The 22,706-nt window shown below is 41.6% G+C and overlaps 1 protein-coding gene across 1 annotated transcript in view; it reads right to left on the reverse strand.

The window, feature by feature from the left end:
• Positions 1-22,706, reverse strand: part of SLC23A2 (solute carrier family 23 member 2) — a 149,107-nt gene that overhangs the window by 19,178 nt on the left and 107,223 nt on the right. The window contains exons 6-9 of the mRNA XM_082600487.1: positions 19,565-19,653; positions 18,475-18,545; positions 17,346-17,527; positions 77-197 (exon numbers count right to left, since the gene is read on the reverse strand). Of these exons, the coding sequence (XP_082456613.1) occupies positions 77-197; positions 17,346-17,527; positions 18,475-18,545; positions 19,565-19,653 (463 nt within the window). The remainder of the gene's footprint in view (positions 1-76; positions 198-17,345; positions 17,528-18,474; positions 18,546-19,564; positions 19,654-22,706) is intronic.

The following is a 22,706-nucleotide window of genomic DNA, read 5'->3' on the forward strand; positions in this document are numbered from 1 at the left end:
ACCCCTCTTCTCATATAAACATTTTACATATGAACCAAAGGCAATATTGCCAAAAAAAAAAAAGGTGACTACTCACAGGGAACATTTTGAAAAGCTGTAACTTGTATGCAGTCCATCCTTTCTTGGATTTGTAAATTGGGAGAGGAAATTTAACATTTCTGGCATATTGAGAAAACAGTAATACTAGGAAAATTGTCCTGAGGAGAGAAAGAAAATGATCTAGGTTAAAGGCTGTTATGTCTGTGTTAAAAATAATACTCAAAGCTTCAATGGCAAAATTGACCACATGTGCTCAACTCATTTCTCTAAAAGCTGCTAGTCCTCTATTATTTGGGAAATCATATTTTTTGGAAATGATTTTTGGATCTTAACATTTCTAGATATGGAAATGAAATTGCCATGTAAATGCTTTCGCTAAATATTCCTTAATAGGATAAGAAAACCCAAAGAATGTACACACTGATAGGAAAATCTCACACCATGTAAGGGAACAAGACAAGATGCCAGATACAACATACTGCACAGTATAATTACAACTATAAATTAACTAAAAAGCAGCTACCACACAAGAATGCATGTACACACACATGCATGCATACAAACAGGTAAGAAGGACAGGATCCACAATGCTCACAAGGATTGGCTTCAGGTGGCAATGTGATTTGTGACCTTTTTTTCCCCACTTTTCTGTATTTTCTGATTTACTTGTAAGGAACATAAATTACTTTTAAAAAGAAAAAAGTAAAACTTCAATATTTAAGAAAGCTATATACAGTAGAATTCAATATTAATAATAATATTCCTGAGAGGTTTCTGTGTCAGACATTACACATAGGTCTTCCTGCCCATCATCCTAGCCTTCTACAGCGGCTTCTATAACCATCCACTTTACAGAGAAACAAAGCCAGCAGTCCAAGATCATGCAGCTATGTGGGCCAGAGGTCAAGCTCTACAGCCTGGGTTCTGAACTACCTTGCCACACTGTTTGTGAGGGCAGGGATGCCTGGGTTGACTCAAAAGTTTCTCTCTACCGAGTCCCACACTCTTGACCCAGGTACACTGAATGCTGCAGGAGGCAGGTCGGCTGGTGACCGCCCCTTGCAGCAGGACCCAACACAACCTCATCCATCTGGTGCCCCATGTGTGGCAGGTGTGGGATGGCTTCCCACTGCTGAAATGATGAAGGCGTACAACAATATGTCTCATCACCCATAGGGACTCATTCTTTCCCTTACAACCTGAGGTAGAGTTGGCAGGAAGAGTTGATTCTCAGTGAAAGTTAAGCTTAATTAATTGTTCCTCGGCACAATTCTAATTGCTGAGATGGAATTATCAGTTTCATTAAGAGCTGGTCAACTGCAGCTTCATGGTCACATTCCACCTGAGGTGTTGACTGCAGTCGGCCGCCACTCTACCATCTCCCCACCTATGCAGGCACTTTGCTGACCTGGTACCACCACAAAGTCATCAGACCAGTACCAGTTCAAGGATGAAAACATAAATGGTGCCCAAGTTATTCCAACTCCCCCAGGAAGGTGAAGTTTAACAAAAACCAATATGATAATGAGGGCTACTAAAACAGGTGTATTTTAAACTTAGACCAACGTAAAATTTTCATGTCTTAAAAAAGTTATTGGTTTTCTTCCAAAGTATATACTAAGATCCAAAAAAGCCTGGTATCTATTATTACTGTTATCATTATTGCAGGCAACATCCCACCTGACAGTTACACCTGCATTATGGTGTTCACTTTTCAAAGCACGTTTAAAAATGGAAAGGAAACACATAACAGAATCCAAGGAAGGTCACCCAGATCTCAGGCTCAAATATGGCAACTGAAATTGAGTAAATGAACTGGGCAGGTGAACATTACTCTTCTATTTTTATCCTCAAATACACCTGTGGGACAGGTAGGGCAGGCAGCCCCACTGCAGAGAGGCAGAAGCAGAGGCTCAGTGGTGGGTGATGTGTCTGAGTTCGTAAGACTTGGCCTAGCACATAAGGGACAGGATCTGAGCCCGGATCCTCAGGCCAGGGTTCCTGTCCACCACATCAGGTGTCTTCCATCTCATGTTACATTTTGCTTGTTTGTCTACCTTTCTTTTAAACTTACCTATATTATGCAAGCAATGCATACTAAGATGTAGACAAATTATAAAAGGCAGATAAGCAAAAAGAGACAAAATCTTGAAGACTGCTCATCATCTCACATTGGGCGATAAGCATGCAGCATTCTGGTCTATCAATTCCCAGGGCTTTTTAGAGCAGCGGTCCCCAACCTTTTTGGCACTGGGGACCAGTTTTGTGGAAGACAATTTTTCCACAGACGGGGGTGGGGTGGGAGGTAGATGGTTCAGGTGGTAATGTGAGCAATGGGGAGCGGCAGGTGAAGCTTCGCTCACTCGCCCGCCACTTACCTCCTGCTGTGTGGCCCGGTACTTAACAGACTGCAGACCAGTACCGGTCTGCGGCCTGGGGGTTGGGAACCCCTGTTTTAGAGCATGTCATCGGGTCCCAGGCACTGGGATTAGAGAGGGAGACAGGACTATCTGATGTCATCCTTGCCTCTAGAGCACAAACAGGTCATCATTTGGCCCAAACTCGAATCATACTTTACATGCTGCTTCCCAACTAGCTTGCAGCCTCAGTTAACGCCCTGACCTCAAGAGATGGCAACCTGCATCAGCACCTTAGTGGCTGCTTAGTATTCCATCTAGTGGATGTACCACGTCTTGTTTAAACAAGTCCCCTAAGGTACGACATTGGGAGCAACAGAAACAACTGCAATGAATCATCCTTCCCTGGCACCAGTCTGAATGTCTCCTTATAACAAGTTCCTAGGACTAGAACAGATCTGTCAAACAGTGAACACCTTATTAAAAAGTGTTTGAGGGCTTCCCTGGTGGCGCAGTGGTTGAGAGTCTGCCTGCCGATGCAGGGGACACGGGTTCGAGCCCCGGTCTGGGAAGATCCCGCATGCTGAGGAGTGGCTGGGCCCGTGAGCCATGGCCGCTGAGCCTGCGCATCCGGAGCCGGTGCTCCACAACGGGAGAGGCCATGACAGTGAGAGGCCCGCGTACCGCAAAAAAAAAAAAGTGTTTGATACAAACTGTTAAATATATACAGAAAGGATGGGTGAATTTACAATCCCACACAGAGACCAATGTCTATCTGCTGATGTGACCAACAAGGGTTTAATTTCCAAAATATACAAACAGCTCATACAACTCAATAACAAAAAACCAAACAACCCAATCGAAAAATGGGCAGAAGACCTAAATAGACATTTCTCCAAAGAAGACACACAGATGGCCAACAGGCACATGAAAAGATGCTCAACATCACTAATTATTAGAGAAATGCAAATCAAAACTACAAATCAAAACTACGATGAGGTGTCACCTCACACCGGTCAGAATGGCCATCATTCACAGTGGTTAAGAATCTGCCTGCCAATGCACGGGACATGGGTTTGAGCCCTGGTCTGGGAAGGTCCCACATGCCATGGAACAACTAAGCCCATGTGCCACAACTACTGAGTCCGTGTGCTGCAACTACTGAAGTCTGAGCGCCTAGAGCCCATGCTCCGCAACAAGAGAAGCCCCTGCTCACCACAACTAGAGAAAGCCCACGCATAGCAACGAAGACCCAATGCAGACAAAAATAATTAATTAATTAATTAATTTTTTTAAAAAAAGAATGGCCATCATTATAAGGTCTATACAAAACGAATGCTGGAGAGGGTGTGGAGAAAAGGGAGCCCTCCTGCACTGCTGGTGGGAATGCAAATTGGTGCAGCCACTATGGAGGTTCCTCAAAAAACTAAAAACAGAGTTGCCATATGATCCTGCAATCCCACTCTTGGGGATATATCTGGAGAAAACTAATTCAAAAAGATACATGCACCCCAATGTTCACTGCAGCACTATTTACAATAGCCAAGACATGGAAATAACTTAAATATCCATAGATAGATAAATGGATAAAGAAGATGTGGTACAGAAACTAACACGATATTGTAAATCAACTATACTTCAATTAAAAAAAACACCTACACTTAAAAAAAAAAGATGTGGTATATATATGCAATGGAATACTACTTAGCCATAAAAAAGAATGAAATAATGCCATACACAGCAACATGGATGGACCTAGAGATTATCATACTAAGTGAAGTAAGTCAGAAGGAGAAAGACAAATACCATATGATATCACTTATATGTGGAATCTAAAATATGACACAAATGAATTTATCTATAAAATAGAACAGACTCACAGACATAGAAAACAGACTTGTGGTTGTGAAGGGGGAGGGGGGAGGGGAGGGATGGACTGGGAGTTTGGGAGTTTGGGAGTTTGCATTAGCAGATGCAAACTATTGTATATAGAATGGATAAACAAGAAGATCCTGGGACTTCCCTGGTGGTCCAATGGTTAAGACTTCATGCTTCCACTGCAGGGGGCACGGGTTTGACCCCTGGTTGGGAAACTAAGATTCTGTATGCCGCGTGGTGCAGCCAAAAAAAAACCCAAAACCAAACAAAGAAACAAAAAAATAAAAAAACAAGGTCCTACTGTATAGCACAGGGAACAATATTCAATACCCTGTGATAAACCATGATGAAAAAGAATGTGTATATATACGTATAACTCAATCACTTTGCCGTACAGTAGAAATTAACACAACATTGTAAATCAACTATACTTCAATGAAATAAATTTTAAAAAAAAGTGTCCATTTGCTACTCACTGCAACACAGGGTCTTATACTTTTAAATCCCTACTAATTTCATCAATTTACAAAACTGTATCATCATTTATTTTAATATTCATTCTTTATACATGAGAATAGGTATTTCAGCATTGTTTGCAACAGCAAATATTTTAAACAACGTGCTTGAGTATCAACTGGGGAATGGTTTAATATAGACTATTTCATACTACTTAACATTGTGCAGTTGTACAAAAAATGAAAAAGACCTAAACACATTGTCTTGGAAAGGTGACCCCGACAAATTATTGGGATGAAAAACAAATTATAAAATAATGGTAAAGCTGTATATATGTACATGTTTGTATTTCTGCATCAATAATATATAAAATATGGAAGGATAAATACTACATTTTTGTTAGTTATTCATGAGAAGATTTTTTAGAGGGATGGGGGTGTGTGGGAGGGACCATTACTTTACTTTACATGTCTCTGTTTAATTATTATTAAACCTCAAAATCCTAGAATTTCAATGAATTTGGGGGTACAGACAAAATGAGACTTTTCTTGAACATTTGGTGATGGTACATGGCAACTTATTACACTATTCTACTTTTGAATAGGTTCTAAGTTATCCACAAGAAAAGTAAACAGAAAATAAATATTCTCAGGATAAACACGGGACTTAACGCATCGTGTTAGAAACGGCAGGTACTGGTTCACCACATTTCCTCTTCCCTGAGAGTCTGTCTCTAAATGCCACATCTATTGGCTGACTCAGGAGCCCATGTTGACCCACCACCAATACCCCCACTGCTAAAGCGTTCCATGTGAATATGCAATTTGATAACCAGGGAAGGCAACCCTTTGTAAACACTAATTGGTTTATTTATATTTCTTTTTTTCTGTTAAGTGGTTGTTTGTACCATACCCTTCATTCATTACTCCACCAGGACTCTCTCTCCTTTAAATTAATTGGTGAAACTCTATGAATTGGGAACATCAGCCTTTCATGTGGTGTTTGTTATAAATATTTCCCCAGATTCATTTAAAATTTAGTTTCATTAGTTTTTGATGTGAGTTTTAAATTCATCAGCAGTAAAATCAATCTTTCTCTTTCCATATCTGCTTTATCTAACCTGTTTTTTATGATTAAACACTTATGTAGGTTTCCTTGTAGCATTTTCATGGTTTTATTTTCTATATGTAATTGAAATGTATTTCTGATATAAACCAGAAATCTAGCTTTTTTCCAAATAATTATCTTACTACACAGTTCTCCCATTCCTCACTGATTTCGAATATGACCTGCCATCATATATTAAATATTAGTGTTTTTATTGGTTATGTTTCTAGCCTTCCTATTCTGCTCTACCAATGTCCACCCTGTCTCAGGTCACAGTATTGTTATTAAATTCTGGAATGTGTTTTAATTATTGTTAAGGGCAAGTCATCATTCCCTTCTCCCTGACTTTCTCTGTATTGATCCATATTATTTTATTTTCTTGTCTTATGCATTGGCTACACAGCCAGAACAACTCTAAATGATACTGATAATAAACATGCTTATCTCAGTTTCTGATTTCAATAGGCAGGCCTAATTTAAGTCTTTCACCATTAATGTATGGGGCATTTAAAAATCTTATTTATCACTGCTAACAGTTTGCAGTAGGGACATAGGTTGAACTTGATCAATTTTTAAAAATTTGTCACCATGATTTTTAATAATAAAACCCACCAGAGACCTATAATGAATTTTATTAATATATTTTCTAATACTTAATCATCCTTGAGTTCCTGAAATGATAAATACATTGCCCTTTTATTATACTATCTAGAGTGGCGTTTTCCCAAACCATGTTCCAAGGAACATTCTTTTCAGATTCTGTTTATAGATGTAGCACTTCAAAAATTAAGTATGTGCAGAGCTGTATACTAAGGCTCTTTTCTGAAAGTTTTCTATACATTCGCATCTTAGAGATTGTACGGAGCCTTACAGTAGACAAAAATGCTGAGCTTTAGATGCTACTACCTGAATATATTTGCTCAGGGTTTTACACAACCCCAGGAAGGAAGAAGTTGGTCCAGGATCTCCCTTTTGCATTAGCTCTGTCAGGATTTGCCATTAGGATAGAACTGTGAAGTTTCCCTTCTTTCTCAAAGCTCCAGGAACAGTTTAAACAGTGCAGGAATTCTCTGTTCCTTGAAGATGTAATACACTCACCACCTAACCAATGGAGCACATCCTTTAGGAATGAAAGTCCTTCCACAACATCTTTGACTTTTCTTCCCATGGTCAAGGGTGTGTTCATACCTCCAGACCCTCCCACTTCACTTATTCACAATGTTCTCACTGAATGCCTGCCCTGGGACAGATGGTGAACCAGGTGCTGGCGGTGCCATGGTGACTAGCATAGAGCTAAGGCCCTGCCCTCATACAGCTGATATCCCAAGCACAAAAGAAGAGCTCTGGAAACTAAAAAACAGGAGAGCAGAAATAAAAACCTCGATGGAAGGAGTCATAAAGCTGAGGAAAATTCCTATGAATAGAGAAAAAAGACGAAAAAATGGAAGACAGGAGAGGAAAGTTAAGAGGATGACTTTGGGAGGACCAACATTCTAGAAGTTCCAGAAAGAGAGAGACAAGCAGGGATGGAGGGGAGGAGGGCATCTTTGAAGTAATTCAAGATCATTTCCCATGAACACCTGAGATTCCAAAGAGAAGAGGCCCAGAGTGCCAAGCCCGAGATGTAAACAGACCACCAAGGGGCAGCATGTGAGGTTTCAGACATCGTGATGACAAGACCTAAAAGCTTCTAGAATTCCAGCAAAAAGAGGAGACAGAAGAGGAGGCCTTGAAGAGATAATGGCCAAGCATTTTACAGGACTGAGAATGGACAGGAAGGGAACAAAAAAGGAGCTGGAGACCAGTTTGGAAGTGATGGCTGGGAGTGGTGGCAATGACAGTCCAGAGGATAGACAGGGATTTGTTTATTCTGGAGGTAGGACAGAATGATGGGCTGTACGTGGGGAATGAGGAAAAGTGAAGAAAGAAGGATGACTGCAGGGCTTCTGGCTTAAGCACCTGGGTGTGTGGCTGTGCCACTGAGAGGACGACAGAAGGGACTGGTTTGGGGGCAAGGTGGGAATGAAAAGTTTGGAGCTTTCTTCCTTTGAAGTTTGAAATGTCTTGTGTAACAGCAAATGGAGAGGGCAAGTCAGGAGTTCGATCTCTAAGTCTGAGCTCAGAGGCCTGGGCTCAGGTTCCTGTGGAAGCCACCAGCATAATGCATGTCTGTTGATGCCACGGACTGGATGAGATGTCCTAGGGGAAGAGCATGTGGACAGGAGGAGGCCCAGGACCAAGTTCTGAGGAGCCCTAACATCCAGATGTCAGGGGGAGAAGGAGTCAACTTTGATTATTTATCAAATGAAACAGCTGGGAAACCACCTATTTTATTATTATTATTTTTTTAAGTTTCGGGGCAGGAACACAGATTCAACACATCCTCCCTGGAGCTGCAGTTTTATCCCTCTCTTTGTGCGTGCATTCCTTTCTCACCTTAATTAGCCCTGCCAGAAGCCTATCTATAGTATATGTTTGCCATTCTCCAAAGAACCACCTTTGGGATGTATCACTTCTATTTGTTTCATGTTTTTTGTATCTTTACTAATTCTTTCCCTGCTTTCACTGTGTTCATTTTTTATCACGTTTTTCTAGTTTCTGGAGATAAGCTCTTCATGTACTTTATTTTTATTAGACTTATCTGGAGAACAACTGACTGCTCTGTGTGACCAGTGCTGTCATCGTCATCATTTGCTAAATTGTCAGCACTTGTGAAGTTTTGAGTTCCTCTCTGAGTTATTTACAATGGTGTTTTTTTTTTTTACAACTTTATTGGTGTATAATTGCTTCACAATGGTATATCAGCTTCTGCTTTATAACAAAGTGAATCAGTTATACATACACACCCCTTCCCAAATCCCTTCCCTCTTGCGTCTCCCTCCCTCTCTCCCACCCTCCCCCTCCGACCCATCCAGGTGGTCACAAAGCACGGAGCTGACCTCCCTGTGCTATGCGGCTGCTTCCCACTAGCTATCTATTTTACGTTTGGTAGTGTATACATGTCCAAGGCTCTCTCTCGCTTTGTCACAGCTTACCCTTCCCCCTCCCCATATCCTCAAGTCCATTCTCTAGTAGGTCTGTGTCTTTATTCCTGTTTTACCCCTAGGTTCTTCATGACATTTTTTTTTCTTAAATTCCATATATATGTGTTAGCATACGGCATTTGTCTTTCTCTTTCTGACTTGCTTCACTCTGTATGACAGACTCTAGGTCTATCCACCTCATTACAAATAGCTCAATTTCATTTCTTTTTATGACTGAGTAATATTCCATTGTATATATGTGCCACATCTTCTTTATCCATTCATCTGATCATGGACACTTAGGTTGTTTCCATCTCTGGGCTATTGTAAATAGAGCTGCAATGAACATTTTGGTACATGACTCTTTTTGAATTATGGTTTTCTCAGGGTATATGCCAAGTAGTGGGATTGCTGGGTCATATGGTAGTTCTATTTGTAGTTTTTTAAGGAAACTCCATACTGTTCTCCATAGTGGCTGTACCAATTCACATTCCCACCAGCAGTGCAAGAGTGTTCTCTTTGCTCCACACCCTCTCCAGCATTTATTGTTTGTAGATTTTTTGATGATGGCCATTCTGACTGGTGTGAGATGATATCTCATTGTAGTTTTGATTTGCATTTCTCTAATGATTAATGATGTTGAGCATTCTTTCATGTGTTTGTTGGCAATCTGTATATCTTCTTTGGAGAAATGTCTATTTAGGTCTTCTGCCCATTTTTGGATTGGGTTGTTTGTTTTTTTGTTATTGAGCTGCTTGTAAATTTTGGAGATTAATCCTTTCTCAGTTGCTTCATTTGCAAATATTTTCTCCCATTCTGAGGGTTGTCTTTTGGTCTTGTTTATGGTTTCCTTTGCTGTGCAAAAGCTTTGAAGTTTCATTAGGTCCCATTTCTTTATTTTTGTTTTTATTTCCATTTCTCTAGGAGGTGGGTCAAAAAGGATCTTGCTGTGATTTATGTCATAGAGTGTTCTGCCTATGTTTTCCTCTAAGAGTTTGATAGTGTCTGGCCTTACATTTAGGTCTTTAATCCATTTTGAGCTTACTTTTGTGTATGGTGTTAGGGAGTGATCTAATCTCATACTTTTACATGTCCCTGTCCAGTTTTCCCAGCACCACTTATTGAAGAGGCTGTGCTTTCTCCACTGTACATTCCTGCCTCCTTTATCAAAGATAAGGTGACCATATGTGCGTGGGTTTATCTCTGGGCTTTCTATCCTGTTCCATTGATCTATCTTTCTGTTTTTGTGCCAGTACCATGCTGTCTTGATTACTATAGCTTTGTAGTATAGTCTGAAGTCAGGGAGCCTGATTCCTCCAGCTCCGTTTTTCTTTCTCAAGATTCCTTTGGCTATTTGGGGTCTTTTGTGTTTCCATACAAATTGTGAAATTTTCTGTTCTAGTTCTGTGAAAAATGCCATTGGTAGTTTGATAGGGATTGCACTGAATCTGTAGATTGCTTTGGGTAGTAGAGTCATTTTCACAATGTTGATTCTTCCAATCCAAGAACATGGTATATCTCTCCATCTATTTGTATCATCTTTAATTTCTTTCATCAGTGTCTTATAATTTTCTGCATACAGGTCTTTTGTCTCCTTAGGTAGGTTTATCCTAGATATTTTATTCTTTCTGTTGCAATGGTAAATGGGAGTGTTTTCTTGATTTCACTTTCAGATTTTTCATCATTAGTATATAGGAATGCCAGAGATTTATTTGCTTTAATTTTGTATCCTGCTACTTTACCAAATTCATTGATAAGCTATAGTAGTTTTCTGGTATCATCTTTAGGATTCTCTATGTATAGTATCATGTCATCTGCAAACAGTGACAGCTTTACTTCTTCTTTTCCAATTTGGATGCCTTTTATTTCCTTTTCTTCTCTGATTGCTGTGGCTAAAACTTGCAAAACTATGTTGAATAAGAGTGGTGAGAGTGGGCAACCTTGTCTTGTTCCTCATCTTAGTGGAAATGCTTTCAGTTTTCCACCATTGAGGATGATGTTGGCTGTGGGTTTGTCATATATGGCCTTTATTATGTTGAGGAAAGTTCTCTCTATGCCTACTTTCTGCAGGGTTTTTTTTTTATCATAAATGGGTGTTGAATTTTGTCGAAAGCTTTCTCTGCATCTATTGAGATGATCATATGGCTTTTCTTCTTCAATTTGTTAATATGGTGTATCACGTTGATTGATTTGCATATATTGAAGAATCCTTGCATTCCTGGAATAAACCCCACTTGATCATGGTGTATGATCATTTTAATGTGCTGTTGGATTCTGTTTGCTAGTATTTTGTTGAGGATCAAAACATCTATGTTCATCAGTGATATTGGCCTGTAGTTTTCTTTCTTTGTGACATCCTTGTCTGGTTTTGGTATCAAGGTGATGGTGGCCTCGTAGAATGAGTTTGGGAGTGTTCCTCCCTCTGCTATATTTTGGAAGAGTTTGAGAAGGATAGGTGTTAGCTCTTCTCTAAATGCTTGACAGAATTCACCTGTGAAGCCATCTGGTCCTGGGCTTTTGTTTGTTGGAAGATTTTTTATCACAGTTTCAATTTCAGTGCTTGTGATTGGTCTGTTCATATTTTCTATTTCTTCCTGATTCAGTCTTGGCAGGTTGTGCATTTCTAAGAATTTGTCCATTTCTTCCAGGTTGTCCATTTTATTGGCATAGAGTTGCTTGTAGTAATCTCTCATGATCTTTTGTATTTCTGCAGTGTCAGTTGTTACTTCTCCTTTTTCATTTCTAATTCTATTGATTTGAGTCTTCTCCCTTTTTTTCTTGATGAGTCTGGCTAATGGTTTATCAATTTTGTTTATCTTCTCAAAGAACCAGCTTTTAGTTTTATTGATCTTTGCTATCGTTTCCTTCATTTCTTTTTCATTTATTTCTGATCTGATTTTTATGATTTCTTTCCTTCTGCTAACTTTGGGATGTTTTTGTTCTTCTTTCTCTAATTGCTTTAGGTGCAAGGGTAGGTTGTTTATTCGAGATGTTTCCTGTTTCTTAAGGTGGGATTGTATTGCTATAAACAATACAATGGATGAGGCTGGATCTTGTCTTTCTGGTGGGCAGGTCCATGTCTGGTGGTGTGTCTTGGGGTGTCTGTGGACTTATTATGATTTTAGGCCACCTTTCTGCTAATGGGTGGCGTTGTGTTCCTGTCTTTCTAGTTGTTTGGCATAGGGTGTCCAGCACTGTAGCTTGCTGGTCGTTGAGTGAAGCTGGGTGCTGGTGTTGAGATGGAGATCTCTGGAAGATTTTCGCCGTTTGATATTATGTGGAGCTGGGGGGTCTCTTGTGGACCAGTGTCCTGAAGTTGGCTCTCCCACCTCAGAGGCACAGCACTGATTCCTGGCTCCTCAATTTGGGATGATTTGTTGTCCATTCATGTATTATACAGATGCAGGGTACATCAAGTTGATTGTGGAGCTTTAATCCGCTGCTTCTGAGGCTGCTGGGAGAGGTTTCCCTTTCTCTTCTTTGTTCTCACAGCTCCTGGGTCTCAGCTTTGGATTTGGCCCCGCCTCTGCGTGTAGGTCGCCGGAGGGCGTCTGTTCTTCGCTCAGACAGGACAGGGTTAAAGGAGCAGCCTCTTCGGGGACTCTGGCTCACTCAGGCCGGGCGGGAGGGAGGGGCACGGAGTGCGGGGCGAGCCTGCAGCGGCAGAGGTCGGCGTGACGTTGCACTAGCCCGAGGCACGCCGTGCGTTCTCCCAGGGAAGCCGCCCCTGGATCCCGGGACCCCGGCAGTGGCGGGCTGCACAGGCTCCCGGAAGGGCGGTGTGGACAGTGACCTGCGCTCGCACACAGGCTTCTTGGCGGCGGCAGCAGCAGCCCCAGCGTCCCACGCCCGTCACTGGGCTCCGCGCTTTCAGTCGTGACTCGCGCCCGTCTGTGGAGCCCCTTTAAGCAGCGCTCTTAATCCCCTCTCGTCGCGCACCAGGAAACCAAGAGGGAAGAAAAAGTCTCTTGCCTCTTCGGCAGATCCAGAGTTTTCCCGGACTCCCTGCCGGCTAGCTGTGGCTCATTAGCCCCCTTCCGGCTGAGCTCTCACCGCCAGCCCCAGTCCTCTCCCTGCGCTCCGACCGAAGCCCGAGCCTCAGCTTCCAGCGCCGCCGGGGCGAGCAGACAAGCCTCTCGGCCTGGTGAGTGCCACTCGGCACCAATCCTCTGTGCGGGAATCTCTCCGCTTTGCCCTACCCAGGTATGTGGGGAGTTTCTTACCTTTTGGGAGGTCTGGGGTCTTCTGCCAGCGTTCAGTAGGTGTTCTGTAGGAGTTGTTCCACGTGTAGCTGTATTTCTGGTGTATCTGTGGGGAGGACGGTGATCTCCGCATCTTACTCTTCCGCCATCTTACCCGGAAGTCTGGCCAGAACCAGCTTTTAGTTTTACTGATCTTTGCTATCGTTTCCTTCATTTCTTTTTCATTTATTTCTGATCTGATTTTTATGATTTCTTTCCTTCTGCTAACTTTGGGTTTTTTTGTTCTTCTTTCTCTAATTGCTTTAGGAGCAAGGTCAGGCTGTTCATGCGAGATGTTTCCTGTTTCTTAAGGTGGGATTGTATTCCTATAAACTTCCCTCTTAGAACTGCTTTTGCTGCATCCCATAGGTTTTGGGTCGTCGTGTCTCCATTGTCATTTGTTTCTAGGTAGTTTTTGATTTCCTCTTTGATTTCTTCAGTGATCACTTCGTTATTAAGTAGTGTATTGTTTAGCCTCCATGTGTTTGTATTTTTTACAGATCTTTTCCTGTAATTGATATCTAGTCTCATAGCATTGTGGTCAGAAAAGATACTTGATACAATTTCAATTTTCTTAAATTTACCAAGGCTTGATTTGTGACCCAAGATATGATCTATCCTGGAGAATGTTCCATGAGCACCTGAGAAAAATGTGTATTCTGTTGTTTTTGGATGGAATGTCCTATAAATATCAATTAAGTCCATCTTGTTTAATGTATCATTGAAGCTTGTGTTTCCTTATTTATTTTCATTTTGGATGATCTGTCCATTGGTGAAAGTGGGGTGTTAAAGTCCCCTACTAAGAACGTGTTACTGTCGATTTCCCCTTTTATGGCTGTTAGTATTTGCCTTATGTATTGAGGTGCTCCTATGTTGGGTGCATAAATATTTACAATTGTTATATCTTCTTCTTGGATCGATCCCTTGATCATTATGTAGTGTCCTTCTTTATCTCTTCTAGTAGTCTTTATTTTCAAGTCTATTTTGTCTGATATGAGAGTTGCTACTCCAGCTTTCTTTTGACTTCCATTTGCATGGAATATCTTTTTCCATCCCCTTTCTTTCAGTCTGTATGTGTCTCTAGGTCTGAAGTGGGTCTCTTGTAGACAGCTTATATATGGGTCTTGTTTTTGTATCCATTCAGCCAATCTGTGTCTTTTGGTGGGAGCATTTAGTCCATTTACATTTAAGGTAATTATCGATATGTATGTTCCTATTCCCATTTTCTTAATTGGTTTGGGTTTGTTATTGTAGGTCTTTTCCTTCTGTTGTGTTTCTTGCCTAGAGAAGTTGCTTTAGCATTTGCTGTAAAGCTGGTTTGGTGGTGCTGAACTCTCTCAGCTTTTGCTTGTCTGTAAAGGTTTTAATTTCTCCATCAAATCTGAATGAGATCCTTGCTGGGTAGAGTAATCTTGCTTGCAGGTTTTTCTCCTTCATCACTTTAAGTATGTCCTGCCAGTCCCTTCTGGCTTGCGGAGTTTCTGCTGCAAGATCAGCTCTTTACCTTATGGGGATTCCCTTGTGTGTTATTTGTTGTTTTTCCCTTGCTGCTTGTAATGTTTTCTTTGTATTTAATTTTTGATAGTTTGATTAATATGTGTCTTGGCGTATTTCTTCTTGGATTTACTGTGAATGGAACTCTCTGTGCCTCCTGGACTTGATTAACTATTTCCTTTCCCATATTAGGGAAGTTTTCAACTATAATCTGTTCAAATATCTTCTCAGTCCCTTTTTCTCTTCTTCTTCTGGAACCCCTATAATTCGAATGTTGGTGCGTTTAATGTTGTCCCAGAGGTCTCTGAGACTGTCCTCAATTCTTTTCATTCTTTTCTCTTTATTCTGCTCTCCAGTAGTTATTTCCGGTATTTTATCTTCCATGTCACTTATCCGTTCTTCTGCCTCAGTTATTCTGCTATTGATCCCATCTAGAGTTTTTTTTTTTTTTTTTTTTGCAGTACGCAGGCCTCTCAGTGTTGTGGCCTCTCATGTCGCGGAGCACAGGCTCCGGACGTGCAGGCTCTGGATGCGCAGGCTCAGCAGCCATGGCCCACGGGCCCAGCTGCTCCGCGGCACATGGGATCCTGCCGGACCGGGACACGAACCCGTGTCGCCTGCTTCGGCAGGCAGACTCCCAACCACTGCGCCACCAGGGAAACCCCTAGAGTATTTTTAAGTTCATTTAATGTGTTGTTCATCGTTGCCTGTTTCATCTTTAGTTCTTCTAGGTCCTTGTTAAATGTTTTTTGCATTTTCTCTATTCTATTTCCAAGATTTTGGATCATCTTTACTATCATTATTCTGAATTCTTTTTCAGGTAGACTGCCTATTTCCTCTTCATTTGTTAGGTCTGGTGGGTTTTTATCTTGCTCCTTCACCTGCTGTGTGTTTTTCTGTCTTCTCATTTTGCTTATCTTACTGTGTTTGGGGTCTCCTTTTTGCAGGCTGCAGGTTCGTAGTTCCCGTTGTTTTTGGTGTCTGTCCCCAGTGGCTAAGCTTGGTTCAGTGGGTTGTGTAGGCTTCCTGGTGGAGGGGACTAGTGCCTGTATTCTGGTGGATGAGGCTGGATCTTGTCTTTCTGGTGGGCAGATCCACGTCTGGTGGTGTGTTTTGGGGTGTCTGTGGACTTATTATGATTTTAGGCAGCCTCTCTGCTAATGGGTGGGGTTGTGTTCCTGTCTTGCTAGTTGTTTGGCATAGGGTGTACAGCACTGTAGCTTGCTGGTCTTTGAGAGAAGCTGGGTGTCGGTGTTGAGATGGAGATCTCTGGGAGATTTTCGCCGTTTGATATTATGTGGAGCTGGGAGGTCTCTTGTGGACCAGTGTCCTGAAGTTGGCTCTCCCACCTCAGAGGCACAGCACTGACTCCTGGCTGCAGCACCAAGAGCCTTTACAATGGTGTTCTTTTGCTTGTAAGTCGTTTGGGGGTTTTGTTTACTGTTTTATTATTGGTTCCTAAAGTTTACTGCCTGACGGTAAATACAATTTCTCCTTTTTGGAACTTACTGCATTTCACTGAGTGAACATTCTTACGTGCCTTCTACTCACCCATCCTGGTATGGAAATATTGACAACCTTTGGTGAAATGAGAAAATTAAGAGCAACACTGGATATTTTCCTATACCTTAATTTATAATGATACATGGATTACAATTATGCAAGGATTCACTTTATTTGTAAACCATGTTCTAACACAGAGAGGCAGAATTAAGTGTTATGGGTTAAGTTCTAGTCAGACTATTTGGGTTTTGAAAACCATCGTGGCCACTTACTAGCTGTGTGACCCTAGGCAACTAATTCTGCATCTTTGTCCCTCGATTTCTGTAGCTGTTAAACAGGGATAACACTGGTACCTACCTTAATTTATAATATATACAACCAGTGGTATGTAACACTGATGCACAGGCTCAACAAGTACTGCTTGTTTTTTAATAATTACAGAACATTTTACAAAGCAAAACAAAAACAACTGTATTGTATTTCTATTTTCTTGTGTTGTTATTAAATTTTTAAAGCAATTTTACTGATCGGTAAAATTCTAGAGTCTTGGAACCATTTCCCTATGATATGGTCAACTCTTACATATGTTCTCCAGACACACACAGAGAATGTGGGTTCTATGTGTGGTATATAGAATTCTGTGGCTCTAATAATCAATCTTATAAAGTCCTGGATGTCTTTACTGACATTACTTAAAAAGGGGTATGTGACTTCTTTAATCAACTTCAAGTACTGTGCAAAAGGACTGGCACTGACTAGCAGGACTCTGGAAGGAATAACAGCTTCCTGACAGGTGTGCAGAGCTATCTGACCGAGGAGCCACATCACCTTTGATGTCAACACACCTCCTGCAGCATCTCTGTCTCCTGCCAGTCTGGAAGTATTTTTGAGTCTCATCTAAAGGATTCAGCTTCTTGGTATTCCAACTCATGTGTATGAGACTTGGCATGACCTCAAAAGTCAAGAGCTAATGGTGTCACCATCTTACTCCCATCCTAAAGTTTAAAACCTTACAACCCTCCCTCTACACATCACTGCCAAATCTGTCTTTGGAATACCTTGGCTGCATGTTACTTCAATAATTCCCTGGCATGAAGCAAATAAAGTTTAAACTACCAGACTAATCTTAATTTAAGTGTCTCCTAAAGTTCATATAAATGTTCAAAACATTCAAAGAGGCTGTCCCTCAGTGTTGGTAAGAGGGGAGATTTTTACTGTTCACTTTTGAGTGGTCTTGGAACACTTACAGCATGGCGATGCCCCAGTGCTTCCCTGCTCTCTCTCCTGCCGCCTGGAAACCAGAGAGGCCAATGAGGGCCACCGTGGGTGTGATGGTCAGGGGCCCGATGTATTTCAGCAGAGCCCCAGGCAGGCCTAGGAGGCCGATAACCACTTCTATCAATGAGGACATGATGATGGCTCCCTGGATCTGGAGCAAGAGAGGACACAGACATAAGAGCAAGCTGCTTATACATCACACACTCTAAATGTCACCTGCAACGACAACTGATAATTCTGTAAGGCACTAAGTTATTATATAACAGGCATAACATAGCTGGAAAATTCCTGGCAAACCCCAAAAGAAACCAGTGGGGGTTACTGAGATCTAGCAAACTTAAGTATAACCTGACTAATGTAAGAGTATTACAGAAATGGGCACTGGACACAAAGTCAGCTTGCCTATTCCACTGATTGAGACAGACATAATTTATGATTCTCATTTAAGACACAATATTCATAACCAGCCTCAGAGGAACAATGCAGTACAAAGATTCTTGACTTTAAAAAATGAGTCCCTGTAGGACATTCAGAAGATAGTGCTATTGACAAAAATTCTAAAGGAATGTTTCTACTGTGCAGAATGGCCATATCTGTGTTAATTCTGAACTAATGGTGAATGATCTTATAGGTTTTGGAAAATCTGGATAAACTGTCAGCTGTTCTTCATATCTAAGGACTCCTACTCCCTGTTCTATTCAAGTGCAATGAAGCAGACAAGTGTCTTTAATTCCTTCCACCAATACAGGCGAACACTGAGGCCAGAATAAATAGTTTTGCAACCTATCGACTCTGTGGCTCCTTCCAAAGGGAGCTGTTATGCTGGAGGGTGTAAGCGGACAGGTCTGTGGGTACACAGGAGGAGAGGAGGAGAAAGGAGGATGGAAAAGAGGGTAAGGAACAATACTGTCTGGTCGCACAAAGCACTTCTGCATGCTTTATTTTACAGTGATGCCATCTAAATTTACTTTAACAACAGAAATGTACATGTCAGTACCTGAAACAGAAAAAGAGCAACTGCAATTTATTGGTCACAACCAACACCGAAAATGAGTAGAAACACAAAGAAGCCATAAGCAGACAATGTTTATCTTTTACCTCGCGTATCCGAGGATACCAGATGTGTTCTGTATGTAACAGCTCCGTTGTTCCATTGGCAACCGAAACATCTTAAAAACAAAAACAGAGACAAAATTTTTCTTGGAGTGACACTGATGATTCACGGGACATATTCATTTCACTCTTTTTAAGAAGAATTTCCTCCCTGTTCTAAGTATATTTGTATAAATACTCATCCCTAAAATTCAAGTTACAACACTATGGCATATCATACTGAAAGGTGGATTCCCCCATTGCTAATTTAACCAAATTTATTCATCAACAAGAGCTCCCAGCTTCTCAAAAGCTGACTGAACTAGTGATATACATTGCTAGTCCCAGCCTAATACAAAGACCAACCTTTGCAAGCAGCTCTTTGACATGCCCAATAGCAAGGTTGCCTGATTGAGGTTTTAAAAACCTAGATAAAACAGAGGCCCTTTTCTTGTTCCTAAATCAAATCAGTGGTCACAAAGTAACTCCTAGGAGCAAGGAAGGAAAGGAGGGCTAGAAAACTTTGCTCCTAGAACCTAAAAATTTAACAATGTTTTGAGAGTACAACAGGTCTATGTGATTTCCTCAAATCCCCTATCTGATCTCTTCCTGACTTTACTGGGTTATTTAAGGATCTTTGCAATCACTATGAGGAGGATGGGAGGGGGAATGAAAGTCATTTGCAGAAAACCAAAGCAGTCAGATCCTTAAAAAGCAGAGATGTTTCAGAGAAGGGATGCTATTGCAGCAAAGAGAGTGTTTAACTGGTGGTTCAAAAAATCCACTGAAAGAAAGAGGCAGAAAAATAGCACACATATTTTTCTATTCTTTCCCCATATTTATCAATTTCATTAGCACAGAGAAATGAGGTCCTTTTCTGGTCCTTACTTGCTTTGGGGTTAGGGATGAACAAGTGGATAGAGAGAGACAGAAACACGATCCACAGATTGGAACATTCTAAGCTGTTTGTTGGTTGTGTGTTCTGTGCCTGATTCCAGAAAGGATTTAACACTGCTGGAGGCAGCACGCCCAGGCCTCCCTTCTATCACCTGCGTTAAAGGACCCCAATGACATATGTGGAAATAACTGCAATTACCTGTGGTGTTACATTTCCATTTATCTAAAGACAGGATGGCTCGAGCAGGGGCCAGAAATGCAAAAGCACTGGCCTGAAACAGGGGTAACCTAAAAGAAACGAGACCAAAACCATGATCACGGCATCAGGAACTACCGAGGTAGTTCACTATTTGTCAGCTTAACAGTCTTTTCCATAGACAAACAGCACATGAGTAAATGCAGGCACACCTGGAAGAAAGAGCCCCAGTCTGCAAAGATGTCCTCGGCCACACAGCCAGGGATGCTGGCTTCTCCGTCCTCCCCGCCTGCTGCCCCAGGGTGGGCCCCGGGGGAGCTCTGTGGTCAGTGGCAGCACCCCACCAGCCCCTGCCATCACCACCTTTCCCCTTGGGGGTGGGGGATGCGGGCATTTGGATGTCTCTGTCCTGCTGAGCTTGTGAGCTCCTTACTAAACATCAGTGTACATCTTCTATTTTACCATCCTCCTCCTCTTCTTCCTCCTCCTTTTCAAATTCTTATTGGTTATCATGGAAAAAATCTATCTCCCCCTGTCGTTCCATTTTGTAAGTCAAAAACTGCCCTAAATCACTGAGGATAAGCATTAAAATCATGTGAGCTATCTATCTATGGAGGAAAAGGAAAACTATAAGTTACAAATCAACAGTAGATATAATATTCTGCTTAATCATAAAAAAATACTCAAAAATGCTCGAACCCTTATTTTTAAAGGACCCAGGAAGCTTGCAGACCCTTAAATTTCCTGCCTCCAACGTCAAACTAAACGCAGAGATCCTCAGATGCCATCATTCAGTCACATTTTAGATACTTCATATTGACTTTATGAGCACTGGTACTACTCAAATTCAAAAGATTTTGTCATTTATTACTAGAGATGTATAATGGGCTAACATGGGAACTCAATCACTATCTTTAACATTACTTTGGGGGTAAAATATGAAACTAGCCTTTGGTTAGCAGGGTTAGGAACTCCTAGATGTCCAGATCATTCTTAAATACTCCTAAGCAGCCTTGAATCAGTGTCCTGGCCAGCAGGATAGGAACCCAGCATGCTCTCCTCTGAGCTGACAGCATACTCTGCCCTGAGTGATACAGTAACTGGACTGAGAAACAGTGGCTCTGGCTGAAGGACACGTAGCCGCTTTACAAGTCCAGAGCTGGTACACACTATTCTGAGCTATATGAGGGTTAAGATTCTTTTGTTCTCCTGGCCATTTTAATCCTGCAATGAAATCAATTGAGAGATGCTGGCTTTAAGACACAGAGGCAGGCTGCAGGCTGCACAGTACAAACCAGATGCAATGCTAGTGGCCACTCCCATGGGCATGCCCTCCACAACCATCCATTAATAATTACCTGTTTGGAGGGGCCTGGTGCATAGTACCATCAAAGTGGAAGTGAAGGTCCCCTGAAGTGGGAATGTATAGCAAAGGGAAAACGCTGCTTGATTTACACAAATTCCGTAAGCACCATTTTTCAGAAATGTACTGAAAGGGTAAAGGGAGGTCAGCATCTAATCAGGAATGGATGCTACTTCAAATGGTCCAAATAGCATCTGTTTTACTATCATTTCATATTTCAAGCAATGTAATATGGATTGCATTTAGAAATCTCATCCTTAGGACCACTGCAATCAACCCTGCATTGGTGACTCACTAGATGTGGGAAAGTGAAGACTGGCTCTGGGCTCCATTCCCGGTGACATGAGCCTCAGTTTGAACCTGACTGTTGCCTGGGCACCTTTCAGGGCGTGCATTTTATGGCTTTCACCATGACCAAAGGCCTTGAGAGCACTGCTGCAAAGGAGCCCACTCACTTTCACACAACCAGGCCCCTGGGTTCCTTTGAAAGTGGGTGCTAACAGAAAATTCTCACATGTGCTGCCCCAGACAAAGTCTCCCAAGATGACCTGGTAAAAGATGCACATGCCAGCTTATGTGTTCACTCTGCAGCTATGCACACTGCCTGCCACAAGCAGTTCTGGATGAAAGACAAGCAGCAGCCTTACAGTAAGTATCCCAGCAGTGAAGTGTGGTCTCCATAACTGGCAGCATAAATCAGTGGCTTGACTGAAATATTCTTAGGGAAAGTTGCAGCGAGAGCACACTATTTCATTAAACAAGAGCTCCCCTAAATCAAAATCAACAAAGCCTATTTTCCAAAAAAGAGATCTGAAGATGATAAAGCACTTGATATTCTCATCTGATAAAGTGGCTTTTCAGGCACTTCCCCAGCATGAAGCCGGTCAATTCCTGGGGCTCTTCACTCACACAATCACCTAAACCTCAGATCCCTGGGCTCTGCAAGCAGACAGGACTGTCTGCTATTTTATTCTCTACTGATGACTGGAAAGGAAACAAATTAAACTGTGCTTTTCTTTACATAAGAGGTTAGCAAACCGGCCAGTGAAATAAATCTGGCAAACTACCTGTTTTCATTGAGTAGAGTTTCACTGGGACACAGCCACCCTCACTCATTCACGAGTTGTCTGTGCCTGCTTTTATGCTTCAATGGTAGAGATGAATAGTTAAAACAGAGAACACAGAGCCTAAAACATTCACTGCTTATCACTCTATGGAAGAAATTTTGCCAACCTTAACTACAGGGGAAGTGTATCTTAAATATGTGAAGATACCCCCAAAATGGATTTTTGGAGATGGAAGTTTTTAAAGTTAATAGTGTTGCTGGATGTCATTAAGAAAAAATCCCTGAGCACACAGTCACCTTTGTAGTGACACATTCCCATGTCAGGCTCTAGCCCCAGGACAGCAAAAGAACCTAACCAGCACCAGACAAGTTCTTACTGTGTTCAAAACCCTGCTGGAGGTGCCTCATTTCCTCCTCGGTGTCCAGGTGACCTGAACCCATTCCCCAGTCTAGTCTCTCACCGGCCACTTTACACGCCTGCACTCCAGGCAAGCGGTCTACGATCTTGCCTCTGAGGTTTTGCTCATCTCTTATGTCATCAATTCATTTCTAATGCTCCATTTCTATTCAACATTGAAGGCACAGAGAAAATACCACTTCCTCTAGGAATTGTTCTTGGCTCCCATTTTGTCCAATTTTTATCTCCCTCTTTTTTTTGAATATCACCATAGACACATGGATTCATTTTTTATTCAGTTTAATAATATACTTCCATG

The sequence above is a fragment of the Mesoplodon mirus genome (assembly GCF_964341445.2).
Source record: "Mesoplodon mirus genome assembly, chromosome: 15".
In the NCBI taxonomy this organism is placed as follows: domain Eukaryota; kingdom Metazoa; phylum Chordata; class Mammalia; order Artiodactyla; family Ziphiidae; genus Mesoplodon; species Mesoplodon mirus.